Genomic DNA, 20221 nt, shown 5'->3' with positions numbered 1-20221 from the left:
CATTGGGGTCACTGGGGTCATTGGGGTCATTGGGGTCAATGGGGTCATTGGGGTCATTGGGGTCATTGGGGTCAATGGGGTCATTGGGGTCATTGGGGTCATTTGGGTCATTGGGGTCATTGGGGTCAGTGGGGTCATTGTGGTCATTGGGGTCACTGGGGTCATTGGGGTCATTGGGGTCAACGGGGTCATTGGGATCATTAGGGTCATTGGGGTCATTGGGGTCACTGGGGTCATTGGGGTCATTGGGGTCACTGGGGTCATTGGGGTCAGTGGGGTCATTGGGGTCATTGGGGTCAACGGGGTCATTGTGGGGTCATTGGGGTCACTGGGGTCAGTGGGGTCACTGGGGTCATTGGGGTCACTGGGGTCACTGGGGTCATTGTGGGGTCATTGGGGTCAATGGGGTCAGTGGGGTCATTGGGGTCAGTGGGGTCATTGGGGTCAATGGGGTCATTGGGGTCATTGGGGTCAACGGGGTCATTGGGATCATTAGGGTCATTGGGGTCATTGGGGTCACTGGGGTCATTGGGGTCATTGGGGTCATTGGGGTCATTGGGGTCATTGGGGTCACTGGGGTCACTGGGGTCATTGGGGTCAGTGGGGTCATTGGGGTCATTGGGGTCAACGGGGTCATTGGGATCATTAGGGTCATTGGGGTCATTGGGGTCACTGGGGTCATTGGGGTCATTGGGGTCACTGGGGTCGTTGGGGTCATTGGGGTCATTGGGGTCACTGGGGTCATTGGGGTCACTGGGGTCATTGGGGTCATTGGGGTCACTGGGGTCACTGGGGTCATTGGGGTCATTGTGGGGTCATTGGGGTCACTGGGGTCATTGGGGTCACTGGGGTCATTGTGGGGTCATTGGGGTCATTGGGGTCACTGGGGTCATTGGGGTCACTGGGGTCAATGGGGTCAATGGGGTCATTGGGGTCACTGGGGTCACTGGGGTCGTTGGGGTCATTGTGGGGTCACTGGGGTCACTGGGGTCATTTGGAGTTCTTGGGATTTTTGGGATCCTCGGGATTTTTGGGAACTGAATTGGCTCATGTTAAAGAAATATCAATTTTGGGGATGGGGAAAACCTGGAAAAATCTGGGAATTCCCAAAGGGCAAAGAGGAAAACTCAGCCCTGGGACCGCAGGGATGAAAATTGATTAAATCCACCGAAAACTCGGAAAAAAAAGGGGGAAAAGTCACGAGAATTGTCATTTTTTTGGGATGTTTTCTGAAGACTCCGGGATTCCCAACCCACCCAAAATCCCAAATTTTCCCGCTTTTCCAGCCCGAGGACACGCCCATGGCAGAACTGCGTCAGACGGCGGCGGCCGGAGCCCAGCCCAGGAAAGGTGGAGCCTAAAAACTCAGGATTTGGCCCCAAAACCGCCCCAAATTCCCGGGAAATGGAGGGATTCCATCCCAGAAATTTCGGGATTTAATTTTGCCTCGGAATCGGAATTTTGGGGAATTAAATTCACCGCAGGAACGGGAATTTTGGGGGGTTAAAATTCACCTTCGGAGTGGGAATTTTTGGGGGTTTAAATTCGCATCAGAATGAGAATTTTGGGATTAATTCCATCTCAGAAACGGGAATTTTGGGGTTTAAATTCACCTTTGGAATGGGAATTTTGGGATTATTTCCATCTCAGAAACGGGAATTTTGGGATTTCAACTCACCTTTGGAATGGGAATTTTGGGATTATTTCCATCTCAGAAATGGGAATTTTGGGATTTCAATTCACCTTTGGAATGGGAATTTTTGGGGATTAATTCCACCTCAGAAATGGGAATTTTGGGGTTTAAATTCAGGGGTTTTTTTCATTTGACCCCAAAATCCCCTAAAATTCCCAAAATTTTCCTTTTTTCCCCCCTGGATCATCATTTGACCCCAAAACCCCCTAAAATTGCCCCCAAAATTCCCCTTTTCCCCCCTGGATCAGGATTTGATTTCAAAATCCCCTAAAATTCCCCCAAATTCCCCAAAAATTCCCTTTTTTTTCCCCCCAGATCAGGATTTGACCCCAAAATCCCCTAAAATTCCCCAAAATTCCCCAAAAATTCCCTTAAAATTCCTTTTTTTTCCCTTGAATCAGGAATTGACCCCAAATCCCTCCAAAATTCCCTTAAAATTCCCTTAAAATTCCCTTAAAATTCCATTTTTTTCCCCCTCGAATCAGGAATTGACCCCAAATCCCTCCAAAATTCCCTTAAAATTCCCTTAAAATTCCCCAAAATTCCCTTAAAATTCCCTTAAAATTCCTTTTTTTTCCCCCTTGAATCAGGAATTGACCCCAAAAATTCCCTTAAAATTCCCTTAAAATTCGATTTTTTTTTCCCTTGAATCAGGAATTGACCCCAAAATCCCCCAAAATTCCCCCAAAATTCCCTTAAAATTCCATTTTTTTCCCCCCCAGATCAGGATTTGACCCCAAAATCCCCCAAAATTCCCTTAAAATTCCCTTAAAATTCCCTTAAAATTCCATCTTTTTCCCTTGAATCAGGAATTGACCCCAAATCCCTCCAAAATTCCCTTAAAATTCCCTTAAAATTCCCTTAAAATTCCTTTTTTTTCCCCTCAAATCAGGAATTGACCCCAAATCCCTCCAAAATTCCCTTTTTCCCTCCGTTTTTTTCACAGTTTTTGTCCTGGAGGAGCCTCCGAGCCTCCCCCAAGGCGTCGCCGCCTCCCCCGGGAGGCCTCGGGGGGATCCGGAGAGGAAAATCCGGGAAATTGTGGAAATCGGGGGAATTCCGGGGAATTCGGGAATCGGATCCCAAACCTCGGGCCCCTCGCTGGTGGCTGCTGCTGCTGCTGCTGCTGCTGCTGAGCTGCCTGCTCTGGGCCGTCCTGCACGGGCTGGCCTTCAAAAACCGTGAGTGGAAACGGGGGGGAAAAAGGGAAATTCGGGAAAAACGGGGGGAAACGGTGAAAAAAGGGGGGAAATCGATGAAAAAATGGGGGAAATGGGGCAAAAAAAGGGGGAAAAACGACCCGAAAGGGGAAAAAAAAACGACCCAAAAAAGGGAAAATGCACCAAAAAAGGGGAGAAAAAACGACCCCAAAAAAAGAGGGAAAAACGACTCAAAAAAGGGGGAAAAACGACCCGAAAAGGGGAAAAAAAGACCCCAAAAAAGGGAAAATGCACCAAAAAAGGGAGAAAAAACGACCCCAAAAAAGAGGGAAAAACGACTCAAAAAAGGGGGAAAAAAGACCCCAGAAAGGGGAAAAGACCCAAAAAAGGGAAAAAAAGACCCGAAAAAAGAGGGAAAAACGACTCAAAAAAGGGGGGAAAACGACCCCAGAAAGGGGAAAAGACCCAAAAAAGGGAAAAAAACGACCCGAAAAAGGAGGAAATTGATGCAAAAATGGGGGAAATGGGGCAAAAAAAAGGGGGGAAAAAACGACCCGAAAAGGGAAAAAAAATCACCCCGGAAAGGGGGAAAGGAACCAAAAAAGGGGAAAAAAAGACCCGAAAAAAGGGGAAATGCACCCAAAAAAGGGGAAAAAAGACCCCCAAAAAAGAGGGAAAAACAACTCAAAAAAAGGGGGAAAAACGACCCGAAAAGGGAAAAAAAACGACCCCAAAAAAGGGAAAATTCACCAAAAAAGGGAGAAAAAACGACCCCAAAAAAAGATGGAAAAACAACTCAAAAAAAGGGGGAAAAAGACCCCAGAAAGGGAAAAAAAAGACCCAAAAAAGGGGGAAAAACGACCCGAAAAAGGAGGAAATTGATGCAAAAATGGGGGAAATGGGGCAAAAAAAAGGGGAAAAACGACCCGAAAAGGGAAAAAAAAATCACCCCGGAAAGGGGAAAAGGAACCAAAAAAGGGGAAAAAAAGACCCGAAAAAAGGGGAAATGCACCCAAAAAAAGGGAAAAAAGACCCCCAAAAAAGAGGGAAAAACAACTCAAAAAAAGGGGGAAAAACGACCCGAAAAGGGAAAAAAACGACCCAAAAAAGGGAAAATTCACCAAAAAAGTGAGAAAAAACGACCCCAAAAAAAGATGGAAAAACAACTCAAAAAAAGGGGGAAAAAGACCCCAGAAAGGGAAAAAAAAGACCCAAAAAAGGGGGAAAAACGACCCGAAAAAGGAGGAAATTGATGCAAAAATGGGGGAAATGGGGCAAAAAAAAGGGGAAAAACGACCCGAAAAGGGAAAAAAAAATCACCCCGGAAAGGGGAAAAGGAACCAAAAAAGGGGGAAAAGACCCAAAAAAAGGGGAAATGCACCCAAAAAAAGGGAAAAAAGACCCCCAAAAAAGAGGGAAAAACAACTCAAAAAAGGGGAAAAAAGACCCCAGAAAGGGGAAAAAAAAGACCCCAAAAAAGGGGAAATGCACCAAAAAAGGGAGAAAAAACGACCCCAAAAAAAGAGGGAAAAACGACTCAAAAAAAGGGGGAAAAAGACCCCAGAAAGGGGGAAAAAAAGACCCAAAAAAGGGGGAAAAACGACCCGAAAAAGGAGGAAATTCATGCAAAAATGGGGGAAATGGGGCAAAAAAAAGGGGAAAAACGACCCGAAAAGGGAAAAAAAAATCACCCCGGAAAGGGGGAAAGGAACCAAAAAAGGGGGAAAAGACCCGAAAAAAGGGGAAAAAAAATCCAAAAAAAGGGAAACGCACCAAAAAAAGGGGAAAAATACCCAAAAAAAGGGGGGAAATGCACAAAAAAAGGAAGAAAAAACGACCTAAAAAGGGGAAAATTCACCAAAAAAGGGAGAAAAAACGACCCAAAAATAGGGAAAAATGCACCAAAAAAGGGAGAAAAAACGACCCAAAAACGACCCAAAAAAGGGGAAATTCATCCAAAAAAGGGAGAAAAAAACGACCTAAAAATAGGGAAAATTCACCAAAAAAGGGAGAAAAACGACCCAAAAATAGGGAAAATTCACCAAAAAAGGGAGAAAAACGACCCAAAAAAAAGGGGAAAATTCACCAAAAAAGGGGAAATGCCAAAAAAAAAAGGAAAAGAGAAAAAAAAAAAGCCCCAAAAGAGGGGAAAAAGTCCCGAAAAGGGGGAAATGTACCAAAAAAAGGGGGGAAATTAATTCCGGGAGGATCCACGGGGATTTTCTGGGAATTCCGGGAGGATCCACGGGGGTTTTCCGGGAATTTCTGGGATCCAGGGGGATTTTCCGGGAATTTCTGGGATCCAGGGGGATTTTCTGGAAATTCCGGGTGGATCCATCGGGATTTTCCGGGAATTTCTGGGATCCAGGGGATTTTCTGGGAATTCCGGGAGGATCCATCGGGATTTTCTGGGAATTTCTGGGGTCCAGGGGGATTTTCTGGGAATTCCGGGAGGATCCATCGGGATTTTCCGGGAATTTCTGGGATCCAGGGGGATTTTCCGGGAATTCCGGGAGGATCCATCGGGATTTTCCGGGAATTTCCGGGTTCCAGAGCAGCAGATGCGGGAGGAGCTGCAGCTGCTGCTGGAGAACAACTCCGGGAACTGGGCCGAGGGTACGGACTGGGCAAACTGGGAGCGACTGGGAGCGACTGGGGGGGAACTGGGGGGGAACTGGGAGCGACTGGGGGGGACTGGGAGGGAACTGGGAGGGACTGGGAGGGACTGGGAGGGACTGGGATGGACTGGGGGGACTGGGGGGGACTGGGATGGACTGGGATGGACTGGGATGGACTGGGGGGGGACTGGGGGGGAACTGGGAGGGACTGGGGGGGGACTGGGAGGGAACTAGGGGGGACTGGGAGGGACTGGGGGGGACTGGGAGGGAACTGGGAGGGAACTGGGTTACACTGGGTTGTACTGGGTTATACTGGGTTATACTGGGTTACACTGGGTTATACTGGGTTACACTGGGTTACACTGGGTTATACTGGGTTACACTGGGTTATACTGGGTTACACTGGGTTACACTGGGTTATACTGGGTTACACTGGGTTACACTGGGTTACACTGGGTTACACTGGGTTATACTGGGTTACACTGGGTTACACTGGGTTACACTGGGTTACACTGGGTTACACTGGGTTATACTGGGTTACACTGGGTTACACTGGGTTACACTGGGTTACACTGGGTTACACTGGGTTACACTGGGTTATACTGGGTTACACTGGGTTACACTGGGTTACACTGGGTTACACTGGGTTATACTGGGTTACACTGGGTTACACTGGGTTACACTGGGTTATACTGGGTTACACTGGGTTACACTGGGTTACACTGGGTTATACTGGGTTACACTGGGTTATACTGGGTTATACTGGGTTACACTGGGTTATACTGGGTTACACTGGGTTACACTGGGTTACACTGGGTTACACTGGGTTATACTGGGTTATACTGGGTTACACTGGGTTACACTGGGTTATACTGGGTTACACTGGGTTACACTGGGTTACACTGGGTTACACTGGGTTATACTGGGTTACACTGGGTTACACTGGGTTACACTGGGTTACACTGGGTTATACTGGGTTATACTGGGTTGTACTGGGTTATACTGGGTTACACTGGGTTACACTGGGTTACACTGGGTTATACTGGGTTATACTGGGTTGTACTGGGTTATACTGGGTTACACTGGGTTACACTGGGTTACACTGGGTTACACTGGGTTACACTGGGTTACACTGGGTTATACTGGGTTATACTGGGTTACACTGGGTTACACTGGGTTATACTGGGTTACACTGGGTTACACTGGGTTACACTGGGTTACACTGGGTTACACTGGGTTATACTGGGTTATACTGGGTTGTACTGGGTTATACTGGGTTACACTGGGTTACACTGGGTTATACTGGGTTACACTGGGTTACACTGGGTTATACTGGGTTATACTGGGTTACACTGGGTTACACTGGGTTACACTGGGTTACACTGGGTTATACTGGGTTACACTGGGTTACACTGGGTTACACTGGGTTACACTGGGTTATACTGGGTTACACTGGGTTATACTGGGTTATACTGGGTTACACTGGGTTACACTGGGTTACACTGGGTTATACTGGGTTACACTGGGTTATACTGGGTTACACTGGGTTACACTGGGTTATACTGGGTTACACTGGGTTATACTGGGTTACACTGGGTTACACTGGGTTACACTGGGTTACACTGGGTTACACTGGGTTACACTGGGTTATACTGGGTTATACTGGGTTACACTGGGTTATACTGGGTTATACTGGGTTATACTGGGTTATACTGGGTTATACTGGGTTACACTGGGTTACACTGGGTTACACTGGGTTATACTGGGTTATACTGGGTTGTACTGGGTTATACTGGGTTACACTGGGTTACACTGGGTTACACTGGGTTATACTGGGTTACACTGGGTTATACTGGGTTATACTGGGTTACACTGGGTTACACTGGGTTACACTGGGTTACACTGGGTTACACTGGGTTATACTGGGTTATACTGGGTTACACTGGGTTACACTGGGTTACACTGGGTTATACTGGGTTATACTGGGTTATACTGGGTTGTACTGGGTTATACTGGGTTACACTGGGTTACACTGGGTTATACTGGGTTACACTGGGTTACACTGGGTTATACTGGGTTACACTGGGTTACACTGGGTTACACTGGGTTACACTGGGTTACACTGGGTTACACTGGGTTATACTGGGTTACACTGGGTTATACTGGGTTATACTGGGTTACACTGGGTTACACTGGGTTACACTGGGTTATACTGGGTTACACTGGGTTACACTGCGTTACACTGGGTTATACTGGGTTATACTGGGTTACACTGGGTTACACTGGGTTATACTGGGTTACACTGGGTTACACTGGGTTACACTGGGTTACACTGGGTTACACTGGGTTATACTGGGTTATACTGGGTTGTACTGGGTTATACTGGGTTACACTGGGTTACACTGGGTTATACTGGGTTACACTGGGTTACACTGGGTTATACTGGGTTACACTGGGTTATACTGGGTTATACTGGGTTACACTGGGTTATACTGGGTTATACTGGGTTATACTGGGTTACACTGGGTTACACTGGGTTACACTGGGTTACACTGGGTTATACTGGGTTACACTGGGTTATACTGGGTTACACTGGGTTACACTGGGTTACACTGGGTTACACTGGGTTATACTGGGTTGTACTGGGTTATACTGGGTTACACTGGGTTACACTGGGTTATACTGGGTTACACTGGGTTACACTGGGTTACACTGGGTTACACTGGGTTATACTGGGTTATACTGAGTTACACTGGGTTATACTGGGTTACACTGGGTTACACTGGGTTATACTGGGTTACACTGGGTTACACTGGGTTACACTGGGTTATACTGGGTTATACTGGGTTATACTGGGTTGTACTGGGTTATACTGGGTTACACTGGGTTACACTGGGTTATACTGGGTTACACTGGGTTACACTGGGTTATACTGGGTTACACTGGGTTATACTGGGTTATACTGGGTTACACTGGGTTATACTGGGTTATACTGGGTTATACTGGGTTACACTGGGTTACACTGGGTTACACTGGGTTATACTGGGTTATACTGGGTTATACTGGGTTACACTGGGTTACACTGGGTTATACTGGGTTACACTGGGTTACACTGGGTTATACTGGGTTACACTGGGTTACACTGGGTTACACTGGGTTACACTGGGTTACACTGGGTTACACTGGGTTACACTGGGTTATACTGGGTTATACTGGGTTACACTGGGTTACACTGGGTTACACTGGGTTATACTGGGTTACACTGGGTTATACTGGGTTACACTGGGTTATACTGGGTTATACTGGGTTACACTGGGTTATACTGGGTTATACTGGGTTATACTGGGTTACACTGGGTTATACTGGGTTACACTGGGTTATACTGGGTTATACTGGGTTACACTGGGTTACACTGGGTTATACTGGGTTATACTGGGTTATACTGGGTTACACTGGGTTACACTGGGTTACACTGGGTTACACTGGGTTACACTGGGTTATACTGGGTTATACTGGGTTACACTGGGTTATACTGGGTTACACTGGGTTACACTGGGTTACACTGGGTTATACTGGGTTACACTGGGTTACACTGGGTTATACTGGGTTACACTGGGTTACACTGGGTTATACTGGGTTACACTGGGTTACACTGGGTTACACTGGGTTACACTGGGTTATACTGGGTTATACTGGGTTACACTGGGTTATACTGGGTTACACTGGGTTACACTGGGTTACACTGGGTTATACTGGGTTATACTGGGTTGTACTGGGTTATACTGGGTTACACTGGGTTACACTGGGTTATACTGGGTTATACTGGGTTGCACTGGGTTATACTGGGTTATACTGGGTTACACTGGGTTACACTGGGTTACACTGGGTTACACTGGGTTATACTGGGTTATACTGGGTTACACTGGGTTACACTGGGTTACACTGGGTTACACTGGGTTATACTGGGTTACCCTGGGTTATACTGGGTTGTACTGGGTTACACTGGGTTGTACTGGGTTACACTGGGTTATACTGGGTTATACTGGGTTACACTGGGTTACACTGGGTTACACTGGGTTACACTGGGTTACACTGGGTTATACTGGGTTACACTGGGTTGTACTGGGTTACACTGGGTTACACTGGGTTGTACTGGGTTACACTGGGTTACACTGGGTTACACTGGGTTATACTGGGTTATACTGGGTTATACTGGGTTACACTGGGTTACACTGGGTTATACTGGGTTACACTGGGTTATACTGGGTTACACTGGGTTACACTGGGTTATACTGGGTTACACTGGGTTACACTGGGTTACACTGGGTTACACTGGGTTATACTGGGTTATACTGGGTTACACTGGGTTATACTGGGTTATACTGGGTTATACTGGGTTATACTGGGTTATACTGGGTTACACTGGGTTACACTGGGTTACACTGGGTTATACTGGGTTATACTGGGTTGTACTGGGTTATACTGGGTTACACTGGGTTACACTGGGTTATACTGGGTTATACTGGGTTACACTGGGTTACACTGGGTTACACTGGGTTATACTGGGTTATACTGGGTTGTACTGGGTTATACTGGGTTACACTGGGTTACACTGGGTTATACTGGGTTATACTGGGTTACACTGGGTTATACTGGGTTATACTGGGTTACACTGGGTTACACTGGGTTACACTGGGTTATACTGGGTTGTACTGGGTTATACTGGGTTATACTGGGTTACACTGGGTTATACTGGGTTACACTGGGTTATACTGGGTTATACTGGGTTATACTGGGTTACACTGGGTTACACTGGGTTACACTGGGTTATACTGGGTTACACTGGGTTACACTGGGTTACACTGGGTTACACTGGGTTATACTGGGTTACACTGGGTTGTACTGGGTTACACTGGGTTACACTGGGTTACACTGGGTTACACTGGGTTACACTGGGTTATACTGGGTTACACTGGGTTACACTGGGTTATACTGGGTTATACTGGGTTACACTGGGTTACACTGGGTTATACTGGGTTATACTGGGTTACACTGGGTTATATTGGGTTACACTGGGTTACACTGGGTTACACTGGGTTATACTGGGTTACACTGGGTTACACTGGGTTACACTGGGTTATACTGGGTTATACTGGGTTACACTGGGTTACACTGGGTTATACTGGGTTACACTGGGTTACACTGGGTTACACTGGGTTACACTGGGTTATACTGGGTTATACTGGGTTATACTGGGTTGTACTGGGTTATACTGGGTTACACTGGGTTACACTGGGTTATACTGGGTTACACTGGGTTACACTGGGTTATACTGGGTTACACTGGGTTATACTGGGTTATACTGGGTTACACTGGGTTATACTGGGTTATACAGGGTTACACTGGGTTACACTGGGTTATACTGGGTTACACTGGGTTACACTGGGTTACACTGGGTTATACTGGGTTACACTGGGTTACACTGGGTTACACTGGGTTACACTGGGTTACACTGGGTTACACTGGGTTATACTGGGTTACACTGGGTTACACTGGGTTACACTGGGTTACACTGGGTTATACTGGGTTATACTGGGTTACACTGGGTTACACTGGGTTACACTGGGTTACACTGGGTTATACTGGGTTACACTGGGTTACACTGGGTTACACTGGGTTACACTGGGTTACACTGGGTTACACTGGGTTACACTGGGTTATACTGGGTTACACTGGGTTACACTGGGTTACACTGGGTTACACTGGGTTATACTGGGTTGTACTGGGTTATACTGGGTTACACTGGGTTATACTGGGTTACACTGGGTTACACTGGGTTACACTGGGTTACACTGGGTTATACTGGGTTATACTGAGTTACACTGGGTTATACTGGGTTACACTGGGTTACACTGGGTTATACTGGGTTACACTGGGTTATACTGGGTTATACTGGGTTATACTGGGTTACACTGGGTTACACTGGGTTACACTGGGTTACACTGGGTTACACTGGGTTACACTGGGTTACACTGGGTTACACTGGGTTATACTGGGTTATACTGGGTTATACTGGGTTGTACTGGGTTATACTGGGTTACACTGGGTTACACTGGGTTATACTGGGTTACACTGGGTTACACTGGGTTATACTGGGTTACACTGGGTTATACTGGGTTATACTGGGTTACACTGGGTTATACTGGGTTATACTGGGTTATACTGGGTTACACTGGGTTACACTGGGTTACACTGGGTTATACTGGGTTATACTGGGTTATACTGGGTTACACTGGGTTACACTGGGTTATACTGGGTTACACTGGGTTACACTGGGTTATACTGGGTTACACTGGGTTACACTGGGTTATACTGGGTTACACTGGGTTACACTGGGTTACACTGGGTTACACTGGGTTATACTGGGTTATACTGGGTTACACTGGGTTACACTGGGTTACACTGGGTTACACTGGGTTACACTGGGTTATACTGGGTTATACTGGGTTACACTGGGTTACACTGGGTTACACTGGGTTATACTGGGTTACACTGGGTTATACTGGGTTACACTGGGTTATACTGGGTTATACTGGGTTACACTGGGTTACACTGGGTTATACTGGGTTATACTGGGTTACACTGGGTTATACTGGGTTACACTGGGTTATACTGGGTTATACTGGGTTACACTGGGTTACACTGGGTTATACTGGGTTATACTGGGTTATACTGGGTTACACTGGGTTACACTGGGTTACACTGGGTTACACTGTGTTATACTGGGTTACACTGGGTTATACTGGGTTACACTGGGTTATACTGGGTTATACTGGGTTACACTGGGTTACACTGGGTTACACTGGGTTACACTGGGTTATACTGGGTTATACTGGGTTACACTGGGTTACACTGGGTTACACTGGGTTACACTGGGTTACACTGGGTTATACTGGGTTATACTGGGTTGTACTGGGTTATACTGGGTTACACTGGGTTACACTGGGTTATACTGGGTTATACTGGGTTGCACTGGGTTATACTGGGTTATACTGGGTTACACTGGGTTACACTGGGTTACACTGGGTTACACTGGGTTATACTGGGTTATACTGGGTTACACTGGGTTACACTGGGTTACACTGGGTTACACTGGGTTATACTGGGTTACCCTGGGTTACACTGGGTTACACTGGGTTACACTGGGTTACACTGGGTTATACTGGGTTATACTGGGTTACACTGGGTTACACTGGGTTGTACTGGGTTACACTGGGTTATACTGGGTTACACTGGGTTACACTGGGTTACACTGGGTTACACTGGGTTATACTGGGTTACACTGGGTTGTACTGGGTTACACTGGGTTGTACTGGGTTACACTGGGTTACACTGGGTTACACTGGGTTACACTGGGTTACACTGGGTTATACTGGGTTATACTGGGTTATACTGGGTTACACTGGGTTATACTGGGTTATACTGGGTTACACTGGGTTATACTGGGTTATACTGGGTTATACTGGGTTACACTGGGTTATACTGGGTTACACTGGGTTACACTGGGTTACACTGGGTTATACTGGGTTACACTGGGTTATACTGGGTTGTACTGGGTTATACTGGGTTGTACTGGGTTACACTGGGTTACACTGGGTTATACTGGGTTACACTGGGTTATACTGGGTTACACTGGGTTGTACTGGGTTACACTGGGTTATACTGGGTTACACTGGGTTACACTGGGTTACACTGGGTTACACTGGGTTATACTGGGTTACACTGGGTTGTACTGGGTTACACTGGGTTGTACTGGGTTACACTGGGTTACACTGGGTTATACTGGGTTACACTGGGTTACACTGGGTTACACTGGGTTACACTGGGTTACACTGGGTTACACTGGGTTACACTGGGTTATACTGGGTTACACTGGGTTATACTGGGTTATACTGGGTTACACTGGGTTATACTGGGTTATACTGGGTTACACTGGGTTATACTGGGTTACACTGGGTTATACTGGGTTACACTGGGTTACACTGGGTTATACTGGGTTACACTGGGTTACACTGGGTTACACTGGGTTACACTGGGTTACACTGGGTTACACTGGGTTATACTGGGTTATACTGGGTTATACTGGGTTACACTGGGTTACACTGGGTTACACTGGGTTACACTGGGTTATACTGGGTTACACTGGGTTACACTGGGTTACACTGGGTTACACTGGGTTATACTGGGTTACACTGGGTTACACTGGGTTACACTGGGTTACACTGGGTTACACTGGGTTACACTGGGTTATACTGGGTTACACTGGGTTACACTGGGTTACACTGGGTTACACTGGGTTACACTGGGTTACACTGGGTTATACTGGGTTATACTGGGTTACACTGGGTTACACTGGGTTACACTGGGTTATACTGGGTTACACTGGGTTATACTGGGTTATACTGGGTTATACTGGGTTACACTGGGTTACACTGGGTTATACTGGGTTACACTGGGTTACACTGGGTTACACTGGGTTACACTGGGTTATACTGGGTTACACTGGGTTACACTGGGTTACACTGGGTTACACTGGGTTACACTGGGTTATACTGGGTTACACTGGGTTACACTGGGTTATACTGGGTTACACTGTGTTACACTGGGTTACACTGGGTTACACTGGGTTATACTGGGTTATACTGGGTTACACTGGGTTACACTGGGTTACACTGGGTTACACTGGGTTACACTGGGTTACACTGGGTTACACTGGGTTACACTGGGTTATACTGGGTTATACTGGGTTATACTGGGTTATACTGGGTTACACTGGGTTACACTGGGTTATACTGGGTTATACTGGGTTATACTGGGTTATACTGGGTTACACTGGGTTACACTGGGTTACACTGGGTTACACTGGGTTACACTGGGTTATACTGGGTTATACTGGGTTACACTGGGTTATATTGGGTTATACTGGGTTACACTGGGTTATACTGGGTTATACTGGGTTATACTGGGTTACACTGGGTTATACTGGGTTACACTGGGTTACACTGGGTTATACTGGGTTATACTGGGTTATACTGGGTTATACTGGGTTACACTGGGTTGTACTGGGTTATACTGGGTTATACTGGGCCATACTGGTTTACACTGGTCTGTCCCCCCGTTCCCAGCTTGGCAGACGCTGACCCAGGTCCAGTGGCAGCAGGTGGAGCTGAGCAGGATCACCGGTAATGCCCCAAATTCCCCCGAAATTCCCCCGGAATTCCCTGAAAACCCCCGGAATTCCCTGAAAACCCCCGGAATTCCCTGAAAACCCCCGGAATTCCCCCCAGACTCCCAGAATTCCCCGGAAAACACCAGGTTTTCCCCCCAGAGTTTCCCCATTTTCCATATTTTTTCCCCAGATTCTCCCATTTTTCCGTGGTTTTTCCCTGGATTTTCACCATTTCTCCAGTTTTTTCCCCCTGATTTTCCCTATTTTCCCTTGTTTTATCCCCATTTTTCCATGTTTTTTTCCCCGGATTGTCCCTATTTTCCCATTTGTTTTCCCCCAGATTTTCCCCATTTTTCCATGTGTTTTCCCCATTTTTCCATGGGTTTTCCCCATTTTCCCGTGTTTTCCCCCCGTTTTTCCCCATTTTCCCGTGTTTTTTCCCATTTTCCCGTGTTTTTTCCCTGGATTTTCCCCATTTTCCCGTGTTTTTCCCCAGATTTTCCCCATTTTCCCGTGTTTTTCCCCGGATTTTCCCCATTATTTTCCCGTGTTTTTTCCCCAGATTTTCCCCATTTTCCCGTATTTTTTCCCCAGATTTTCCCCATTTTCCCGTGTTTTTCCCCGGATTTTCCCCATTTTCCCGTATTTTTTCCCCAGATTTTCCCCATTTTCCCGTGTTTTTTCCCAGATTTTCCCCATTTTCCCACGTGTTTTCCCCATTTTCCCGTGTTTTTCCCGGATTTTCCCCATTTTCCCGTGTTTTTCCCCAGATTTTCCCCATTTTCCCACGTGTTTTCCCCATTTTCCCGTGTTTTTCCCCAGATTTCCCCCATTTTCCCGTTTTTCCCCCGGAGTTTCCCCGTTCTCCCCCTTTCCCTCCCGGATTTTGACCGTTTCCCCACGCTTTCGCCCCGGTTCCCAGAGCTGCTGTGCCGGAGCACCGAGGACACCAAGAAGTGCCCGCCGGGGTGGCAATTCCACGTGAATTCCTGTTATTACTTCTCCTCCCTTGCCCGGAGCTGGGACAGCGCCAGGAGTTTCTGCCAAACCTTCCACGCCGACCTGGTCGTGGTCAGCACCGAGGAGGAGCAGGTGAGGGGGAAGGCCCGAAGAAATCCCAAAAAAATCCCCAAGAAATCCCCAAGAAATCCCCAAGAAATCCCCAAGAAATCCCAAAGAAACCCCCAAGAAATCCCCAAGAAATCCCCAAGAAATCTCAAAGAAATCCTCAAGAAATCCCCAAGAAATCCCCAAGAAATCCCCAAGAAATCCCCAAGAAATCCCCAAGAAATCCCCAAGAAATCCCCAAAAAATCCCCAAGAAATCCCCAAGAAATCCCCAAGAAATCCCCAAGAAATCCCCAAGAAATCCCCAAGAAATCCCCAAGAAATCCCCAAGAAATCCCAAATGCCAAATCCCAACCCCCCAACACCGAATCCCAACCCGCAACCCCCAAATCGATCCCGAATCCCAAACAATTCCAAACCCCGAATCTCAAGCCCCCCAACTCCAAACCCCAAATCCCAAATAATCCCAAATGCTAAATGCCAAACCCCAAATAAATCCCAAATCCCAAATAAATCCCAAACCCCAAATAAATCCCAAATTCCAAATAAATCCCAAATTCCAAATAAATCCCAAATTCCAAATAAATCCCAAATTCCAAATAAATCCCAAATCCCAAATAAATCCCAAATCCCAAATCCCAAACCCCAAATAAATCCCTCATCCCAAATCCTAAATCCGAAGCCCCAAACTCCAAATCCCAAATCCCAAATAATCCCTAAATCCCAAATCCCAGGCCCTCAGTGGGAAATAAACCCCGACCCCCAAATAACCCCGAAGGCCAAATCAATCCCAAGCCCCGAAGGTTTCCCAAGGAATTCCCAGTTCCCTTTTGGGGTCGAACCCCCCAGGACCGGGAATTGGGAATCGTTCGGGGAAGTGGAGAAGTTCCCGCGGCCGGCTTGAGTGCGCTCGTTGGGAATGTCCGGATTTTAGGGAAAAGGCGGGAAATGAGGAGGGAAAGGGCGGGAAATGTGAGGGGAAAGGGCGGGAAATGGGAGGGGAAAAGGGCGGGAAATGTGAGGGGAAAGGGCGGGAAATGTGAGGGGAAAGGGCGGGAAATGTGAGGGGAAAGGGCGGGAAATGGGAGGGGGAAATGGCGGGAAATGTGAGGGGGAAATGGCGGGAAATGGGAGGGGAAAGGGCGGGAAATGGGAAGGGAAAGGGCGGGAAATGTGAGGGGAAATGGCGGGAAATGGGAAGGGAAAGGGCGGGAAATGTGAGGGGAAATGGCGGGAAATGGGAGGGGAAAGGGCGGGAAATGTGAGGGGAAAGGGCGGGAAATGTGAGGGGAAAGGGCGGGAAATGTGAGGGGAAAAGGGCGGGAAATGGGAGGGGAAAGGGCGGGAAATGTGAGGGGAAAGGGCGGGAAATGTGAGGGGAAAAGGCGGGAAATGTGAGGGGAAAGGGCGGGAAATGTGAGGGGAAAGGGCGGGAAATGTGAGGGGAAAGGGCGGGAAATGGGAGGGGAAAGGGCGGGAAATGTGAGGGGAAATGGCGGGAAATGTGAGGGGAAAGGGCGGGAAATGGGAGGGGAAAGGGCGGGAAATGTGAGGGGAAATGGCGGGAAATGTGAGGGGAAAGGGCGGGAAATGGGAGGGGAAAAGGGCGGGAAATGTGAGGGGAAAGGGCGGGAAATGTGAGGGGAAAGGGCGGGAAATGTGAGGGGAAAGGGCGGGAAATGGGAGGGGGAAATGGCGGGAAATGTGAGGGGGAAATGGCGGGAAATGGGAGGGGAAAGGGCGGGAAATGGGAAGGGAAAGGGCGGGAAATGTGAGGGGAAATGGCGGGAAATGGGAAGGGAAAGGGCGGGAAATGTGAGGGGAAATGGCGGGAAATGGGAGGGGAAAGGGCGGGAAATGTGAGGGGAAAGGGCGGGAAATGTGAGGGGAAAGGGCGGGAAATGTGAGGGGAAAAGGGCGGGAAATGGGAGGGGAAAGGGCGGGAAATGTGAGGGGAAAGGGCGGGAAATGTGAGGGGAAAAGGCGGGAAATGTGAGGGGAAAGGGCGGGAAATGTGAGGGGAAAGGGCGGGAAATGTGAGGGGAAAGGGCGGGAAATGGGAGGGGAAAGGGCGGGAAATGTGAGGGGAAATGGCGGGAAATGTGAGGGGAAAGGGCGGGAAATGGGAGGGGAAAGGGCGGGAAATGTGAGGGGAAATGGCGGGAAATGTGAGGGGAAAGGGCGGGAAATGTGGCGGGTAAATTCGGAGCGGTTAATTAAGGATTATTCAGTTTATTCGACAGTCGGATGTAGGAACGCAACGGCGAATCCACGGAATTCCCGAAATCTTAGGAATTGCTCCCAAGGCGCGGGAATGACGGATCTGGGGCGGGTTTTGGGGATCTTTTGGCTTTTCCAGCTGTTCCTGGTGAGGAACCTCCAAGGCAACAACACCTACTGGATGGGGGCGAGGGACGAGCGGCACGAGGGGAAATGGACCTGGGTCAGCGGCAAATCTCCCACCTTCGGGTAAGAATTCCGGGAAAAAATGGGATTGTGGGAGGGGATTGGGGAAATGGGATTGTGGGAAGGGGGAAATGGGATTGTGGGAGGGGGGAAATGGGATTGTGGGAGGGGAAATGGGATTGTGGGAGGGGAAATGGGATTGTGGGAGGGGAAATGGGAAAATGGGATTGTGGGAGGGGAAATGGGATTGTGGGAGGGGAAATGGGATTGTGGGAGGGGAAATGGGATTGTGGGAGGGAGAAAATGGGATTGTGGGAGGGGAAATGGGATTGTGGGAAGGGGGAAAATGGGATTGTGGGAGGGGAAATGGGATTGTGGGAGGGGAAATGGGATTGTGGGAGGGGAAATGGGATTGTGGGAGGGGAAATGGGATTGTGGGAGGGGAAATGGGATTGTGGGAGGGAGAAAATGGGATTGTGGGAAGGGAGAAAATGGGATTGTGGGAGGGGAAATGGGATTGTGGGAGGGGAAATGGGATTGTGGGAGGGGAAATGGGATTGTGGAAGGGGAAATGGGATTGTGGGAGGGGAAATGGGATTGTGGGAATGGGGAAATGGGATTGTGGGAGGGGAAATGGGATTGTGGGAGGGAGAAAATGGGATTGTGGGAGGGGAAATGGGATTGTGGAAGGGGAAATGGGATTGTGGGAGGGGAAATGGGATTGTGGGAATGGGGAAATGGGATTGTGGGAGGGGAAATGGGATTGTGGGAGGGGAAATGGGATTGTGGGAGGGGAAATGGGATTGTGGGAAGGGGAAAATGGGATTGTGGGAGGGGAAATGGGATTGTGGGAGGGGAGAAAATGGGATTGTGGGGGGTTTGTGCACTGGAGAAATGGGATTGTGGGAGGATTTTCCGCCTGGCACGAGGAAAAAGAAGGAGATCTTTGCGCTCGTCCCCCCCGAAATTCCAACCCGAGCTGGTTTTGTCGTCATCCCCGGCCGGGTTTCCCCTTTTCCCGGCTTTCCGCCCAGGTTCTGGGACGTGTGGGAGCAGGACCCGCACAGGGAGCAGAAGGACTGCGGGGCCATGAAACCCAACGGGCGCTGGATCCACGAGCTCTGCTCCAAAGGCGGCCCCTGGATCTGTGAGAAATCCTGGGATTGCAGCTTCCCGCCCCTCTTCCCTCCCGCGGCGAGGTCCGTGCCGCAGGACTGAGGGAAAGAAGCCAAACAAACCCAACGAGGGATCCTGAAGTGATTTGCCCCGGAGCTGGCAAATCTGCGGTCCTGGGGTGTTTTGTTTTTTTTCCTTCTGAATGAGCGGGAAATTCCTGAAAAGCATCCATCGGGTTTCCTAAAAAAAAAAAAAAAAAAAATTCCATGAATTCCCTAAAAAAATCCATAAATTCCCTAAAAAATCCATAAATTCCCTAAAAGATTCATAAACTCCCTAAAAAATCCATAAATTCCTTTTAAAAATCCATAAATTCCCTAAAAGATTCATAAACTCCCTAAAAAATCCATAAACTCCCTAAAAATTCCATGAATTCCCTAAAAATTCCATAAATTCCCCCCCCCAAAAAATCCAGAAACTCCCTACAAAAAATCCATAAATTCCCTAAAAAAATCCATAAATTCCCTAAAAAATCGATAAATTCCTTTAAAAATTCCATAAATTCCCTAAAAAATCTATAAATTCACTAAAAAAATCCATAAATTCCCTGAAAGATTCATAAACTCCCTAAAAAATCCATAAATTCCTAAAAAATCCATAGATTCCTTTTAAAAATCCCTAAATTCACTAAAAAATCCATAAATTCCCTAAAAGATTCATAAACTCCCTAAAAAATCCATAATTTCCCTAAAAGAAATGCATAAACTCCCTAAAAAATCCATAAATTCCCTAAAAAATCCATAAATTCACTAAAAAATCCATAAATTCCTAAAAAATCCATAAATTCCTAAAAAATCCATAAATTCACTAAAAAACCCATAAATTCCCTAAAAGATTCATAAACTCCTTAAAAGATTCATAAACTCCCTAAA

At 47.6% G+C, this 20221-nt stretch overlaps 1 protein-coding gene across 1 annotated transcript; it reads left to right on the top strand.

Annotated features, from left to right (window-relative positions):
• Nucleotides 1–990: 990 nt before the first annotated feature.
• LOC136305111 (CD209 antigen-like protein E) lies at nt 991–20089 on the top strand. Its single transcript, XM_066208500.1, has 8 exons — nt 991–1350; nt 2640–2733; nt 2771–2874; nt 5407–5469; nt 14657–14713; nt 15623–15792; nt 18127–18236; nt 19208–20089. Exons 1-8 carry the CDS (start codon nt 1302–1304, stop codon nt 19389–19391), a joined length of 831 nt encoding a protein of 276 aa, XP_066064597.1. The 5' UTR covers nt 991–1301; the 3' UTR covers nt 19392–20089.
• Nucleotides 20090–20221: the final 132 nt, after the last annotated feature.

The sequence above is a fragment of the Chamaea fasciata genome, unplaced genomic scaffold, assembly GCF_029207755.1.
Source record: "Chamaea fasciata isolate MVZ Bird 193981 ecotype frontalis unplaced genomic scaffold, bChaFas1.0.hap1 SCAF_286, whole genome shotgun sequence".
Lineage (NCBI taxonomy): Eukaryota > Metazoa > Chordata > Aves > Passeriformes > Sylviidae > Chamaea > Chamaea fasciata.
This window is presented reverse-complemented; position numbering and strand designations above follow the sequence as displayed.